At 37.3% G+C, this 16,586-nt stretch overlaps 2 protein-coding genes across 3 annotated transcripts; both read right to left on the reverse strand.

Annotated features, from left to right (window-relative positions):
- Positions 1 to 584: 584 nt before the first annotated feature.
- On the reverse strand, positions 585 to 10,125 carry ccnt1 (cyclin T1). Of its 2 annotated transcripts, XM_077718142.1 has the most exons (9): positions 9,918 to 10,125; positions 8,483 to 8,564; positions 7,637 to 7,765; positions 7,315 to 7,375; positions 6,011 to 6,073; positions 5,856 to 5,907; positions 4,216 to 4,379; positions 3,077 to 3,147; positions 585 to 2,169 (listed from the first exon to the last, which is right to left on the reverse strand). In XM_077718142.1, exons 1-9 carry the CDS (start codon positions 10,088 to 10,090, stop codon positions 1,009 to 1,011), a joined length of 1,956 nt encoding a protein of 651 aa, XP_077574268.1. In that variant the 5' UTR covers positions 10,091 to 10,125; the 3' UTR covers positions 585 to 1,008. The 2 variants fall into 2 exon arrangements, with proteins under 2 accessions (XP_077574268.1, XP_077574277.1); XM_077718151.1 differs by lacking the exons at positions 585 to 2,169; positions 3,077 to 3,147; positions 4,216 to 4,379 and having other exon boundaries at positions 5,852 to 5,901.
- Positions 10,126 to 10,657: 532 nt separating this feature from the next.
- On the reverse strand, positions 10,658 to 16,270 carry sarnp (SAP domain containing ribonucleoprotein). Its single transcript, XM_077719601.1, has 11 exons — positions 16,129 to 16,270; positions 15,268 to 15,367; positions 14,223 to 14,266; positions 14,081 to 14,151; positions 13,910 to 13,961; positions 13,752 to 13,825; positions 12,744 to 12,781; positions 12,628 to 12,653; positions 12,488 to 12,556; positions 10,903 to 10,989; positions 10,658 to 10,809 (listed from the first exon to the last, which is right to left on the reverse strand). The coding sequence occupies exons 1-11, from the start codon at positions 16,159 to 16,161 to the stop codon at positions 10,768 to 10,770; spliced, it is 636 nt and encodes a 211-aa protein (XP_077575727.1). The 5' UTR covers positions 16,162 to 16,270; the 3' UTR covers positions 10,658 to 10,767.
- Positions 16,271 to 16,586: the final 316 nt, after the last annotated feature.

A 16,586-nucleotide genomic window follows, 5' to 3' on the forward strand; every position in this document is an offset into this window, starting at 1 on the left:
GTTTTTTTAACAAAATGTAAAAATATTTCTCGTACTGTTTTTTGAACAACGTTTTACAATCTCCGAATACATACAGAACACAGAGTGGATTTTTTTGTGGGTTTTTTTTGGGCTGTTTTGTGACGTCTGTACATTTTCAAGAGGTTGAAAAAAAAATATGAAAAATGTCAATAAATAAGTCATAAACGGGGCTGGTTTTTGTTTTTTTAACGACAGAATTTTAGGGGCGAACAAAGAAAAGGGATTAAAAAAATTGACGTAATATTTCAATTTAAAAAGTTGGATTATAATGTAATATTTGGAATTATTATATTGTAATATTTGGAAATATGTATATTGGGAAATATTATTGTAATATTTGGAAATATTGTAATATTTGGATATATTACATTGTAATATGAAATTTATTGTAATATTTGGAAATATTACATCATAATATTTGGAAATATTACATTGAAATATTTGGAAATATTACATTGTAATATTTGGAAATTATATCATAACATTTGGAAATATTATATCGTAATACTTGGAAATATTATATTGTAATATTTGGAAATTATATCGTAAAATTGGGAAATATTATATCGTAAAATTTGGAAATATATCGTAATATTTGGAAATAATACATCATAATATTTGAAATTTAAATATAATATTTGGGTGTTTTTTTAGAGGGTTGGAACGAATTAATTTCTATAGAAAAAAGTTGAGTGCCTTGACATAAGAGCTCAGTCTTGGAACAAACTAAGCTCTTATCTCAAGCTAATCCCACAAATACGATCATCTGATTAATTTTTTAAAAACATTTTTTTGGTTCTTTTTCCGTCCCTAAAACTCTGTCGTCATTTTTTCGTCTAAAAAAATCTTTAAAAACCACCAACTTTAGTTGCGTGTCGATAATATCAAGTTATTTTCCTCGAAAAAAAATTTGGGTAAAAAAAAAACGACCAAAAAAATGGGATATCAAAAAAAAAACGGCAAAAATCCAAGATGGCCGACGTCAACTCATTTGGGTAATGGCGGTAGCGGGGGCGGGGGGTCTGAGGGCAAGGGTGGGGGTCTTGCGTTCCCCCCCCTGGAGTATTTGTAGTCCCCGAATTGTGAGCGGTAGTCAAAAACGGACGGCTGCGAGGGTTGCACCCCCTGCGCACTTAGCAACGAGTTCAACATTTCAAAAGTATCCTGGTACTCGTCCGACTGGGCGCCGTGTCCGTTGGTGTCCGTCTTGTCGCCCTTGGCGTGGGGGTAGCCCGCCCCCGCCGGGTGGGAGGCGGGGCCTAGGGCGCTGAGGATATCGGAGGAAGAGGGCGGAGCCTGGAGTTGGTAAGGGTTCCTGGAAGAGGATTTGGATGTTTTGCTGGGTGGGTGGGGCCAAGATTGGCTATCCTGGGGGTGTGTCCTCTTCCGAGAGGAGGATCCGGCACCCCCGGGGGCTTTTTTGCCGGCGGACGAGTGTTTGTGGGAGGCGGAGGACGGCGTGGGGTGATGGTGGTGGTGATGATGGTGATTGGAGCGTTCGCCTCGGTGCTTGTCCCGCCCCTTTGCGTCCTCCCCCGAGCCCATTCGCTGTTTGTCCGGGACGCGGATTCGTACTTTGATGTCCTGTTCTTGGCCACGCCCACCGGCGCCCAAAGGGAATCGCATTTTTAGAGATCGGTCGTGGCGTTCCTTTTCGAGTGGGATTTTTAAAATGATGGGGGAGGAGTCAGAGGAGGAGGCGGCGGTCGCTTGTTGTTGTTGTTGTTGTTGTTGTTGGTGTGAGGACGGTTTGTCTTTCCTCTGTTGTTGTCCGATGAGGACTTGGGCGGCGTTGGCGTAGTCCCGTTTGACGCTGGCCTCCATGTTTTCCAGTTTTCGCTTCTGGGCGGCCAGGACGTCGGCGTTCTTGGCGCGGTATTCGCTCAGGGAGACTTTGGCGGGGGCGTGGACTTCGTGGTTGGAGGAGGGAGGGGCGGGGTCGGGGACGGGGTTACGGCCGCTCCAGGCCGCGCCGCCACCGCCGCGGAGTTTTTCCAAAGAGGAGGAAGAGGAAGAGGGGGCGGAGAGGCTCATGAGGCCGGCAACGGTGCTCTCGGAGGACGCCATGGAGATCATGCTCATCATGGTGTCCCGTTGGTCGCCTTCTTCTTGGACTTTGGGTTTGGCTTTGGGGGTCTGGCCTCCGGCCTGGGGGGAGGAAATGGGTCATTAGGGTCCATTATGGTTGGATGGGAAAAGAAGCCATTGGGAAAATGGGAGAAATTGGAGATATGAGGAAGATTTGAGGATTTTTTTTGCCTGGGGATATGAGATAAATCTGGCTTTTGTGACTCAAGAGGTATTTGTAAGTAGAGGTATGACTGTGTATTGTCAGAATTTGATGGTCAATGTTTGCATAGCTTTGTTGTATAGCAATAACTTGAGGTAAGTGTGTCCCAATCATCTCAGAAATTTGAGATAAGAGGTCAATTCTGAGCATTTTTTTAAAGAAATTTAAGTTCGGGGGGGGGGAAATTCTGAGTATTTTTGGGGGGAAATTTATGACAAGATATTTTGAGCAATTTTTTGTATAAAAATAAGATAGAGGGAAAATTCTGAGAATTTTTTTGCAGAAATTTAAGGTGAGGAAAATTTGGAGCATTTTTTGCAGAAATTTAAGATACGAGTAAAATTTGGAGGTATTTTTTGCAGAGATTTAGGACGCGAGAAAAGTTCCCCCCAAAAAATGACAGAAATTTAAGAAATGAGGAACATTCTGAGCATTTTTTTGCAGGATTTAAGATGAGGAAAATTCCAAGAATGTTTTTTGCAGAAATTCAAGAAAAAAGGAAAATTCTAAGCATTTTTTCTCAGAAATTTAAGATACAAGGGCAATTCTGTAAATTTTTTTTGCATAAATTGAAGATACGAGACACATTTTAAATTGTTAATTCATGAGGATAATTTGATTTGAGGTACGAGTCATTTGACATACAAGCTAAATCCCGCATTAAGTTCATATTTCAAGCTATAGCTGTATTTTTTGGGGGGAAAAAATAGCGTACAAGCGTTGAACCACCACCGCCTTTGGAGCGAGAAAGTCCAGGCGACGTACCTTCCAGTTGCGAATCCGTTTCAATCGGCTGGGCGTTTTTTCCAGAATCTGCAGGAACTCGTGCGTCAACTCTGAAGGAAACGAAATCACAGTCGGGTTACCATGGCAGCGTTTAAGTTTTTGTGGGTTGCAAGTTTGGTGCATCTCAAGTCAAATTTGGGCACATATAAGCCGTAACCCCAACAGTTGTCATTTTTTTGTTAAAAATACAGCATATGCGAGAAAATACCGTACAGTAATCTCTCAAATATCCTGGTTAATGTAGTCCAAACATGGCTGCCACAATCAAAAAATAAACAAATAATTCATTTTTAAAAAAGAATAAACATATTTTTTAAGAAATTAATAAAAATACTTTTTTAATTATGTATATATTCGTTTTGTACAAAATTTTTATGTATATTCTTGAAGTATTTATATATATTTTTTAAGTATTTATATATATTTTTTAAGTATTTATATATATTTTTCAAGTATTTATATATATTTTTCAAGTATTTATATATATCTTTAAGTATTTATATATATTTTTAAGTATTTATATATATTTTTAAGTATTAATATATATTTTTAAGTATCTATATATATCTTTAAGTATTTATATATTTTTTTAAGTATTTATATATATTTTTAAGTATTTATATATATCTTTAAATATTTATATATTGTTTTAAGTATTTATATATATTTTTAAGTATTTATATATATTTTTAATTATTTATATATATTCTTTTTATGTTATTTCTCTATTTTTTTATTATTTATATATTCTATTTTTAATTATTTATATTTTTTTCTTTTCCTGTTATTTCTCATTTTTTTATGATTTATATATTCTATTTATTTATTTAATTTTTCATATTTTTTATTATTGACTTTTCAAAAATTATTTACATTTTTTTTAAATTAATAGCAGAAAAAAAATTGCAAAGTAGTGAATTTGCGCTAATCGATGGATTACTGTAATTAACAGAATTGATCCCAATAGAGCCAAAATGGCCGATCCCTATCAGGGAATGACCCCATTCAAACCCATAAAAGTGAAACTGACAAGCAAAGGGTCACATGGTCCTTTTTTTGTTACCTTTTCTACCGATAACCCGAAATAAATCAAAAATTATAGATTTTTGCATGCTTACCGTCCAGCAGCTTGAGAGTGACGGTGGGGTCGACGTACTCCCACCAGTGTTTCCCGTCCGTCGAGACGGGAATCTCCCACTTGGACCACTTGCAGGCCAGGTGGATGCACACGCAGGCCACCACCGGCGGGCTGTATTGCAGGCAGAAGGTGGTCAGGTGTAGACTGCTCGGTGGCGGCCACCCCAGGCGAGGAAGACAATTGCAGCGGGAGGACGAAAAGGGGAAAAAAAAGAAGAAAAATACACATTCAGTACATTCAATGCAATTGTTGTTTAAGACACACCCCCACTTACAAATAAATGCCTCTAGATACAAACTTTTAAGGTTATAAATTATTTTAATATGCAAATGAGGGACTGGATATACCAAAATCCCCCCAAAAAGTAAATCCATTTGCTTATCCGTTATTTTATTATGAAAATATTGTCACAGATGCATTGATTCTCATTTTAAAACCTCGCTACCCTATACTGGGCTCTCATTGGCTGTCTCACAACAACCACTATCCATACTTCAAGATTCTCTCTTACATACCTGACCACTTTGACAAAATACTCCCCTTATTAATGATTTTAATTTCTGTTATTAAGCCATTAAAAACTATAAAAATGCAATATTTTCACACCCACACTAATAGAGCATAAGTAAAAGTCTAAAATGTACTACAAAGTGGACGGCTTCCAAAGTGGAACAAAAAGTATTAAATCTATAACGGCCGCTTAGGGAGATATTTAAAGGCACATTTTCATATGCTTTATTAATTTTAAGATATTAATAAATAATTTCTTCATAATTTACTCAAATTTGTGTGTTTTTCGCACATTTTTCATTCAAAATTGGGACTTTTTGACCCATTTTCAAGGGTTTAATTGGTAGTTTTTTGAGGACATTGGAATCAATTATAGAATTTACATATAAAGTACACTTCTACTTACTAAATTTTCAAGTTACGAAAAAAGTATTGAAACCAATTAATTTCATAAGTAGAAGTACAACTGTATAAATATAGCATGTCAGCAAGCAATGTACCCAGACAGTCATACAGCGACATCTACAGAATCTACAATTTGGTGCATTCTGATTGGACTGCGTCCACTTTTGAGACTTTTACATGTAAACGAGTAAATATATACATAATAATAACGAATATATAATATATGTTGCATTTGTATGGTTTATTATCGATTAAAAAAGGGGATTGCAATCATTAATAAGGTTTAAATGTGCTTTAAAATGTTATTATCCTTGTATAATAATATTGACATTCAATTCAATTGCATGTAACTTATCAAAAAATTGTCAATAAATTGCATTTAGCTTGTTGTTGCCTCTACTTTTTATTTTATTTTAATTTTTAATGACTTTCAAGACGATTATTTCGAATTTTATACCCAAAAACTCCCTCAAAAATTCAATTTACCGTATTTTCTCAACTACAAGGCGCACCCCATTCAAAGGCGCACTGTCAATGAATGACACATTTTAATTTTTTTCCATCTACAAATCACCCTGGATTATATTTTGGAGAAAATTTAAGACTTCTAGTCGTGAAAATACGGTAAATAAAGATTTTTTCCCCTTTTGTTTCGCATTTTCCGGCTCATAATACGCAAAAAAAATGACATGGAGTTGGGCTTACCTGTTGGTGGCCATGAAGTATGACGTTTGGGCCAAGTCCTTGCTTGCTGAAACAACGAGGGGAAAAAACAAGCATACTTAAAATCTGAGACGGTGTGGACAAAAATTCTTAAATACATATTTTTTGAACTAAATGACATGTATTTGGATACTCACCTCGGACCAACTGGGTGCACTTGACCACATGCGTATGAGGGTGATCGATGGTAATTTCGAATGCTGTGAGGACAAGAAGAAGAAAGACCATTGGACGGTGATGTCCCGGTAAAAAGACACAACCCGATTCAGGCCATAAAAAGTCGTGTTTTCGTTCAATTTTTGGTTGTTTTTGCGAGGGAAGGTTTTCTACGAACAGATGGGATTGGGTACCCGGGCCGAGACATTATTTCCGGGGAAAAAATCTTAGATTAGATTAACATTTAGTCTTCCCATATTGGGGAAATTGGGTTTGTTGCAGTGGTGAGTACAGACACAGGGAAAGACAATGTAGAGCTAGTTAAAAGTGGAACTAAACATGGGAAAAACCCACACAAGGTTGGGACATTCTGCAGAATCTGGCGTCCATTGAGCAGAGGGATACGGCAAAAAAAAGGTGTCAAAATGGTGGCCCAAGGGCCAAATGTGCGCCCAAGAATGTAATTGATGAGTGGCCACTCTCTGTTTAGATTACATTTGTATATTATATTTCCTAATTTTACCCATTTTAATCAAATTGTAATCTATTTTTTTGTTCAAAAAGCATTTTGTAGAATCTAAGAATAAAAATGTTGTTTACCACTTTAATATTGAACATAAAAAATTAATTTAAAAAAATATTTTGTTGCCTTTTGAAAGTAAAAATGGTAATCGAAATCCAATCCAAATCGTAGTAGATCGAATCCAAGTCCAAATTGAATCTGAATCCAATTCAAAAACGAATCCAAATAGAATCTAATTGAATCCAAATCCAAACTGAATCCAAATGAAATCCAAATCAAATCTGATTCGAATCCAGATGCAAATAGAATCCAATTGAATCCAAATCGAATCTGAATCAAATCCAAATCTAAATCAAATCTGAATCAAATCCAAATCTAAATCAAATCTGAATCGACTCCGAATCGAACCTAATCCTAAATCTTAAATCTAATCCTAAAGTTTAAATCTAATCCAAACCCTTAAATCTAATCGTAAATCTAATCTGATAAAAGAGAGCCACTCTTGCTACATTAACTCGGCACTGAACAAAAAAAAGTTTTTCTTTTTAATTTCTTATAATAGTGGTGACCCTACTTTGCGATTTTTCGATCATGGCGTCCTAGTCCACAAAATTTGAGGGACTACTATATATAAAGCATGCCCTTGATTCAGTCATCATTTTTTCTTTCTTTCTGTGGAATGAGGAGGGGAAAACCCCAAAGGTAGCCACACCCCACCCCATCAAACCCCGCCCACCACGCTTTGTTTCCTTCCCAACTTACCCAAGGTCTGGAGTATTATGCTCTCAAGAATGACCAGGTCTTGGGCTTGTTGCAGGTAAGCCTGAGGTTGAGAGGACAGGCACGTTACTCACCGCCAAAAGCCCATCCACCCATCACTCATTAACTATCATATTTCATAAATTCATAATTTCATAAATAAATATAGCGGCCTCTCATGCATTATCGCCAATCTTTTCGTTGGGCGTTCTACGACGCCGCTTTCTCAAAAAGTCGGCCGACCGCAACTCCAAACTAAGACGGGTCGCTTTTTTTGGATCGGGGATAGACGGATAGGTCGCCACGGGTTTGTCTTTGTACTTACGTCGCTCCGTACATCCGGCGAGGGATCTTGCGGGTTCAAACAGGCGTGAGCCACTTTGATGACGTGCTCCAGTTTTCGGGGTTGTTCCTCCACTTTGGCGGCCAAAAAAAGGGCGGCGGGGGAAATCACCTGCCGTAATTTAACAAAAAATAACCATTAAAAAATAACAATAATAATAATCAACGTAAACAACAAACAAACGTAAAAAAATTGACAAAACGTTCACATTTTGGCACAAAAACAAAGCTGAATTTGACCAATTTATTTAAATACAAGTGGTACCCCGACATACGAGCAATTTGAGATACGAGTAAAAAAATAGGGAAATTTTTGTCTTGAGATACGAGTCAAATTTTGAGATACGAGCAGACTGTGGATGTGAGAGGCTGCTCATAAAAACATTGTGGACGCTGTCTTATTGGTAGCAAGTCCCTCGTGTAATGTCTCTCTAGGACCACCGGGCGGAGAATTGCATTTTTTCAATTTTTTTTTTTTTCCTGTTCGTCAGTGCAGAAAGGCGGAGCTTAATCGCTAATACGAGAGGAGTATTTATATACTACTTTTGGCCATTCTGATCGTTTTGAGTTACGAGGAAATGGACATACGAGCTCAGTCCTGGGACGAATTAAACTTGTATCTTGAGGCACTACAATATACTTTTTTATTCACTAATGACATTAATAAATAATTTTATGATAAAAATTGGGACATTTTGACCAAATTTTAGTCGGTAGTTGTGCGAGGAGCGTGGAAAGAATGAGAGAATTTACATATAAAGTACACCTCTACTTACAAAATGTTCAAGTTACCAACAAATGTTGTAAGTAGAGGTATAACTGTACTTACATTTCTGTGGAATCTGGTGAAGGACTGGACCATGTAGAAGCGATGCATGTACACAATGGCCGTGTTAATTGTCAGCTGGGATCTGAGAAATGCCCGTTAAGGGCAACACTAAAACATTTCCGCAAAAAAAAATCAAGTAGAAACTTTATCGCAACGTCTCAATTGGTTCGGGTAACTTTTGATACGATTTTTATGGTAACGGACAAAAAATATATAGAAAACGTTTCTACCAAAATATGACCAAAAAAGCTCCTTTCCAACGATTAATAACCAGATTTGAGTAGGAAATGATTTGAAAACTCTGCCTATTAACTTAAAATGCACTCCAAAAACAACACAAAAAAAGTAACAACAAAAACTATGACCGAAAAGCTAATAAAATTCCATGATGTAGCTAAAAACAGCAATACCATTAAAAAAATGAAAATATCACCGGACCAAAAAACACAACCAGTAATCAAAAATCAAAAAGCCACGACAGGATTTTAGTTTTGAACCTAAAATGCACCCCGGAAAACAACAAAATCTATGACATAAACAAAAGCTGACAAAATTCCAGGCACAACTGAAAACAGCAATACCACTAAAAACAACACCAAACCAGAAAAGGCAACCAGTAACCAAAAATCCCCCCAAAAAAACTATGAAAAAGACCACGACATGTTTTTAGTTGTAGTCTTTAAAGGCCACTAACTGTCTGCCAATGACGTCACGATACGTTCAATCCGATTTAACTGGGTATTGGTTGAATGCACATTCAAGTCAACATATCAACAAGAACGTGACCCGGAAACTCTTCAAAATAAGTCGGAAGTGACCAATAAAAATCCACCCATGGGAGAAACACTCCATGCAGCAACACCAAATTCCAGCAAAAATAGCATTTTCAAGTTCAAAACATAATTCTTTAGTTCACTAAATGAAACTAAAGCACAATAATCGCACAATTTGAATAATAATCAAAAGCCAATAGCTAAAAAAAACATTGTTATTAAAAAAAAACCTCCACGACTCGATGTAGCATTTACAGCCGATATCGCATTCCGATTATAACCTCATAAAAACTAAAGTTAGCTAAAAAGCATTGCAAGACCAAAACACTGCAAAGATAATACCATTAAAATACTGACGTAACCGACGTGCATGCAATAAAATCCTCTTTTGTAACACTTTTCCAAAAAACGAGTATCGTTTCACCGCTAGCCGACAACATGCTAGCGAACTAGGCCTGAAGCCTTCGTCGATTGCTAGCTTGTTCTACGGCGCCCTTAGACAACCAAACCGTTAAAAATGTATTTTAAAAAGTGCGTCACGAAAAGGAAACGTTAACCGTTAACTACCGTTAAGTTATATTAACAGACACGACGAGAAAGAAGCGGCCATTACGCTAGGCTAGCGGAGAAGCTCGGCTAGCCACCGTACGACAAAAGGATACACATTGAGCCGTTGTCCCATGTCCTGTAGCAAGTTAGCCGCTTGTTGTCTGTACGAAAGCTCCTTGTCCGGGTCGAGTCCGGCTCTCCGGGACGGGTTATTGTCGATTTCTTGCCGGCTGTAGTACCATTTGTTGTTGCAGCTTGCGGGGAGACAACGAAGGGAAGCCGCCATCACTGACGAGGGAGGCCAGTTTAAAATTGCGGTGCGTCACAGGATGTTACGTCATGACTTCGAGGGGGGGGGGGGGGGGAGTAGGTGCTTTCTTGTGTTTACCGCCAATTTTTATTCTTTTGCGACAGATAATTCGCTGTACGTTAGCGATCGATACCGATACTGCATTGATGCCATTTAAAAATAAATAATAATAATAAAGAAAATAAAATACAAAATGAAAATATACATATATACATATTATTATTTTAAAATATATATATATGTATATAATTTAAAAATATATATATTTTCTTTTTTAAATCATATTATTTTAAATAGTATATATATATATATTTATTCATTCGTCATTATTATTATCCTCACAAGGTTCGCAGGGGGTGCTGGAGTTAATGCTAAGAAAATCACAATCAAAACAGCTCAATTTATCAACATTACATTATTTTTGTGAATAAATAATTTATAATCACCAAATATTCATATTAATGTACTTAACATATTATACTTAATATAATTAAAGAACTGTAAGCAATTAACATGAAAAATTCCACACTTTTGCCCTAAAAATTGACATTTTTTAAAATTTATTTTGAAAACCAAGGTTACTGTTGCCATCACTTTAAATTCTGGAGACTGGAAATGATTTAAAAACAAACAAAATAAAAAAACAAGACATTTTAAACTTTTCCAAATCGGGCAGCACGCTTCATTTTTTTGGCCTGCAAAAAAAGGAAAGAAATAAGTTCATATATTTGCCTGAAATGATAATAATTGAATCCCGTAAAATGAGTCAAAATGGTGGAATAATGTACCTCGCTGTCTGCCGAACCAGTGACGGTGCCGGCCGTCATGATGCCGAACCTCTCCTTCCTCTTCATCAGTTTCTCGTCGGCTTCCATCTGGAAAACACAAAAAACAAATTTGTTGAATGCATACCACAATAAAAGCCACAAACACTCACTTGTAATATCCACTGTGTTTTGTCCCATATTAGCTGCCCCCTAAAATAGCCTTAAAATGGCCGAATGAGAATTTCTCGCGTATAAGCTGCCCCTGATTCCCAATTTTCACCTCCATTTTTGTGGTTTTTAATAGGGAGTAAATAGGTTTCTATGAGAAGCCCCCGCGTATAAGCCACAGCCTTAAAATGGCCTTAAAAATGGTCGAATTTGACAATTTCCCTCGTATAAGCCGCCCCTGACTCCAGATTTTCCCCTCCATATTCATGGTTTTTATAGGCAGTACAAATAAATTTCAATAAGACGCCCCCACGTATAATCCACACCCTTAAAATGGCCTTAAAAATAGCTGAATTTGACAATTTCCCTCGTATAAGCCACCCGATTCCCACTTTTTACATATCATGTAAGCCACATGCTTAAAATGACCTTAAAATGGCCGAATTTGACAATTTCCCTCATATAAGCCACCCCCAGATTCCCAAATTTCACCTCCATATTCGTGGTTTTTAATAGGGAGTACAAATGTGTTACTATAAGATGCCTCTGCGTATAAGCCACATCCTTAAAAATGGTTGAATTTGACAATTTCTCGCATATAAGCCGCCCCCGATTCCCTCTTTTCACATCCATATTCGTGGTTTTTAATAGGGAGTACAAATGAGTTTCTTCTATAAGTCTCCCCCGCGTATAAGCCACACACTTAAAATTGCCTTAAAATCTGAAAAATTGACAATTTCTCGCATATAAGCCGCCCCCTGATTCCCAATTTTCACCTCCATATTTGTGGTTTTTAATAGGGAGTACAAATGAGTTTTTATAAGACGCCCCATCTAAGCCACGCCCTTAAAATGGCCATAAAAATGGTTGAAGTTGACAATTTCCCTCGTATAAGCCGCCCCCGATTCCTTCTTTTCACCCCCATAATCATGGTTTTAATAGGAAGTACAAATGTGTTACTTTGAAGGGAAAATTGCAAGAAAAATCATATTTATGAGAAACTGTATGAATCAAAAGCACATTATTAGGGTCAATATCATCATTCATCCAGTAATGGTTGTTTTCTTACTGCAAAACTGAAAATAACCAACAAATAGTAAATGTCACTTTACTGACATCTACTGGTGAGAAAGAGTATATCAACGGTGTATGTCTTGTGCGCATATAAGGCCTACCCTTGATAAAGTCATAATTTTTTTAAGTTAAACAAACCCGGCTTATATGCAAGAAAATATGGTAATTGGCTGGGATAGGCTCCAGCACCTTCTGCAACCCTCTACTGGTGAAAACGAGTATAGCAAGTCTTGTGCGCATATGAGCCCTACCCTTTATTCAGTCAGCATTTTATTTTAAGTTACAAATACGGCTTATATGCGAGAAAATACGGCAAAAAGTGACTTGTAGTCTGGATAAGCTGAAAAAAGAAAATGGTGGTCACCTTCTGTGAAAGCGACGAGACGTTCATGCCGAATCTCTCGGCCCGTTTCTTCAGCTGATCCACGCTAACCTGCGCCACACGCCAACGTAGCCACGTTAGCATGTCGTCAAGAAGGTCACGGCGGCGAAGATGGCGCTTACCGGAGCGTTGCTGGCTACTGCGGCGCCTGTGTGGGATAAGAATAGATAAGATAAGATTACTTTTGCGCACCTAGATAGCGCCATTTCCATCAAACGGTCGTTAAAGACAAACCGACCTGTGGCTGGATTGGAAACACTGACTGGCAACCCGAACCTAGAAATACAAATAAGCCGGGAAAATGTTCTGTTACTTTAAGACAAAACAGAATTACAACCAAATAACTAAATAACACACAAATTAGTTCCAATCCTCACAATAGTCGTACCTCTACTTACAAAATTAATAGTTTTTTTTCGTAAATTGAAAATTTGGTAAGTAAAAGTGTACTTTACATGTAAGTTCCGTATTAAAAATCAAATATAATAAAACAATAAATATATCATAAAAACCAGAATAGTCATACCTCTGCTTATGAAATTCATTGGTTCCAAGACATTTATTGTAACTTGAAAATTTCAAAAGCGTCTAGTTTGTAGTACCATATTTTCACGACTATAAGGCGCACCGCATTATAAGGCGCACCCTCAATGAATGACATTTTTTCCATATATAAGGCGCACTGTTTTATAAGGCGCACTGTCTATTTTGGAGAAAATGTAAGACTTTTAAGTGCGCCTTATAGTCGTGTAAATACGGTAGTTGCTATTGACTTCCAGGTATGAAGCACTCACTACTTCACAGTCACCTCTAGAGCCAGCCATTGTTGATGTTTTGGATTTTTTTTTGGTAGAAAATCTTGCAGTGGGGGAGGAGCTATATGATGGAAGATTTTGTAAACTAAGATGGCTGATCTGCATATTTAACAGTATTTAGTATTCAGTTCAGGCATTTGTGTTTTTTTAATATCCGTCAATGGTGGTTTTTCGTTTTTGGTTTTCTGTTTTTTTCCATATATAAGGCGCACTGTCTATTTTGGAGAAAATTTAAGACTTTTATGTGCGCCTTATACTCGCGAAAATACGGTACATTTCAGACTTTTATGTGTGTGTGCGTGCGCAAAATATGTTGCAGTTTTTAATGGCTTAATAGGAGGAATTTCAAAATAAAATAAAGGATAAGGAAATATATTTACTTTTCGTATTTCCAGTCACTCATTTGCATATTAAATATTATTTGTACTCACCTAGCGGCACGTTGGTTCTTCTTATCTTCGGCCGAGGCCGGCATGTTGAAACGTTCGGCGCGTTTTTGTAGTCGCTGCGTGACAAAATTGTCGATAAATATGCGCTTAAAAAAATTAATAAACCTGTCCAAAAAAAAAAGATGGAGTCCGCGTCATACTTCGGTGGCCGTTGCTGGCGGGGAGATTTTGACCAGCTTCTTCTCGGGCGGCCTAAAAAATACACAAAAATACATCAAAAAGCAATCAATCGAAAGATCGACCGGGGTATCGAACCCTCGACCTCAGAACTTCGAGTCGGACAAAAAAAAAATGAAAAGAAAACCCCGTACAGCTCGGCGACGGGAGACTCCAAGTCTTTGACGTCTTTGCCGTTGTCTACGACTTGGCCTTTGACAAAGTCCTGCAACGCAAACGGAGAAGGGGGCGTCGACTTGGGCGGGAGGGCGGAGCATCGCCGACTGGCCACGTTACCACCGCGTCGTCGGCCAGAACGTCGTCCACGTCCACATCGTCTTCTGCGGAGAAAGAAATACAGTCATACCTCTACTTACAAATGCCTCTATGTACCAAAATTTCAGGTTACAAATTTTTAAATATGCAAATGAGATAGTGAAATATCCAGATCACAAAAGTAGATGCATTTCCTTATCCATCATTTTATTTTGAATTTCCCTTATTAAGCTACCGTATTTTCACGACTATAAGGCGCACTTAAAAGTCTTCAATGTTCTCCAAAATAGACAGTACGCCTTATAATCCAGTGCGCCTTATATATGGAAAAAAATGTCATTCATTGAGGGTGCGCCTTATAATGCAGTGCGCCTTATAGTCGTGAAAATACGGTATTAAAAACTACAAATGCAACATGCCGCATATTTTCACACACACAAACAAGGCACACGTAAAAGTCTAAAATGTACTACAAAGTAAAGTAAAGGGCACATTTTCATATGCTTTATTTATTTTAATACATTAATAAATCATTCCCTTATAATTTTCTCTCATTTTCTATGTTTTCTCACATCTTTCATACAAAATTGGGGCTTTTTAACCCATTTTAAAGGGTTTAATTGGTCATTGTGTGAAGACCGTAGAACCAATTTGATAATTTAGATATAAAGTACACCTCTACTTACAAAATGTTTCAGGTTACAATTTTTTTTATGCAAATGAGTGACGGAAATTACGAAAAAGATCCAAGATATCCTTTGAAAAGTAGATATTTCAGCGGCGTAAGGCAGTTTTATATGCGTTATTGATTTTATGACATTAATAAATAATTTCCTTATAATTTTCTGTGTATCTTCACATTTTTCGTACAAAGTTTGGACTTTTTAAACCCATTTTAAAGGGTTTAGTTGGTAGTTGTGTAAGAAATGTGGAACCAATTACAGAATTTACATATAAAGTACACCTCTACTTACGAAATTTTCAAGTTACAAAGAAAGTCTTTGAACCAATTATTTGGAAATAATGGTATGACTGTATCAGGTCAAAGGTGACGTTTGGATCTCACCATGTTCGTCCAAGTATGCCTGCAGACGTGCGATGAGATCGCCCTTGTTTCCTTTGGTCTCCAGTCCTCGGGCCTCGCACTCCTGCCTCAGTTCGGCCAGCTAATAAGCAAAAAATAAGTACAGTCAACATTATAATAACTACATTTACAAAAATAATAGCCGAAAAAAATTGAATTCGCCATAATCAATGTAAAATTTGTCCTTTTAAGGGAAAATACAATTAAATATGAGGTTTTAACTTCTTATTTAAAAAATAATAATTAGGAAAAATACAAATTGTAAACAAAATGCTATAAAAATCAAATTTCAACGTTGCTCACGGCAAAAATAAGTTCAACAGTTCCTTACATTAATTTCAATATTACGACCCTTGCGGTATTGAATTTGTACTGTCCAACTATCGAGCTCCATCTAGCGCTGAAAACCGAGAAGTGCAACATAAACCTCGCTCTGTAAAGCTAGCCCGCAGACCGTGTGTCGGGGCGCCCAGGCTAAAACCGACGAATGATAAGTCGTCTTACTTTTCACTTCTACTGACCGTGTATCTACATAAACGTTACAGGACGTAATGAATAGTTTCCCATCGAAAACTACGACTTAAACGGTATCTTAAAGTACATTTTAGAGGCGTATTAGCCGGTTACGCGTGGGCGCGGGGAGACGGGACAACCGTGAACGCGAGCTAGCCTACAGCTAACCGCTAACATTAGCCGGTGAGCCAATTTCATTGTTACGACCGCGCTTTACGTTCTGTTCGTCTGTTATTGGACAGGGCAGCGAACTACTTCTCGTAAAGAGTTAAAACGTGATATGCGTAAGCCGTTAAAAGCATAATTTAAAGATTCGTTGGCGTTACAAACCTTGAGTTTGTGGAGCTCAATCACTTCAGCCATCTTTGTTGACCGACTGCTTCCTCCAATCCGACGCGCGTTTCTTCTTCGTAGGCGTTTTGGGATGGTATATTTGAATGTTGCCGTTTGGGAAACTGCTTATTGGTGTTAGAGCTCCCCCAGTGGCGTGACGAGTAAGTGTCAGATAGTGTTTTCTTTCGCCGTCTTATTCTAGCTTTCAACTTGGAACATTTCGAATGGCGTAAGAGCGCCCCATGTGGCGTGGAGTAGTGTAGTTGCTTGATTGTCGTTTTTTCGGTGTTTGAATTTAGAATATATATATTAAATGTTTTAATTTTGTCCAAATGTTTACGCTGGAAGCAAAATGCTCAATCAAGATTTAACATTCAATTTTTGTCACGCATATTTTAGCCAATTTGCATTAATTAATAATACAATTTTGGGAAATTTAGACGCATATATTATAT

This window comes from Stigmatopora nigra, chromosome 1, assembly GCF_051989575.1.
Source record: "Stigmatopora nigra isolate UIUO_SnigA chromosome 1, RoL_Snig_1.1, whole genome shotgun sequence".
Lineage (NCBI taxonomy): Eukaryota > Metazoa > Chordata > Actinopteri > Syngnathiformes > Syngnathidae > Stigmatopora > Stigmatopora nigra.

Bases quoted from the DNA above. Each gene is read 5' to 3' on its own strand.
- ccnt1 (XM_077718142.1), bottom strand. From the start codon at position 10,090: ATGGCGGCTTCCCTTCGTTGTCTCCCCGCAAGCTGCAACAACAAATGG. The intron at 7,376-7,636 runs GTAAGTACAAAG...TCTCAACCTCAG, and splicing joins CGCCGGATGTACGGAGCGAC to GCTTACCTGCAACAAGCCCA. The intron at 6,074-7,314 runs GTAAGTTGGGAA...TTGTCCTCACAG, and splicing joins CATAATACTCCAGACCTTGG to CATTCGAAATTACCATCGAT.
- sarnp (XM_077719601.1), bottom strand. From the start codon at position 16,161: ATGGCTGAAGTGATTGAGCTCCACAAACTCAAG. The intron at 13,962-14,080 runs GTACGGGGTTTT...TGTATTTTTTAG, and splicing joins GAGTCTCCCGTCGCCGAGCT to GCCGCCCGAGAAGAAGCTGG. The intron at 12,782-13,751 runs GTGAGTACAAAT...TTGTATTTCTAG, and splicing joins AAGAACCAACGTGCCGCTAG to GTTCGGGTTGCCAGTCAGTG.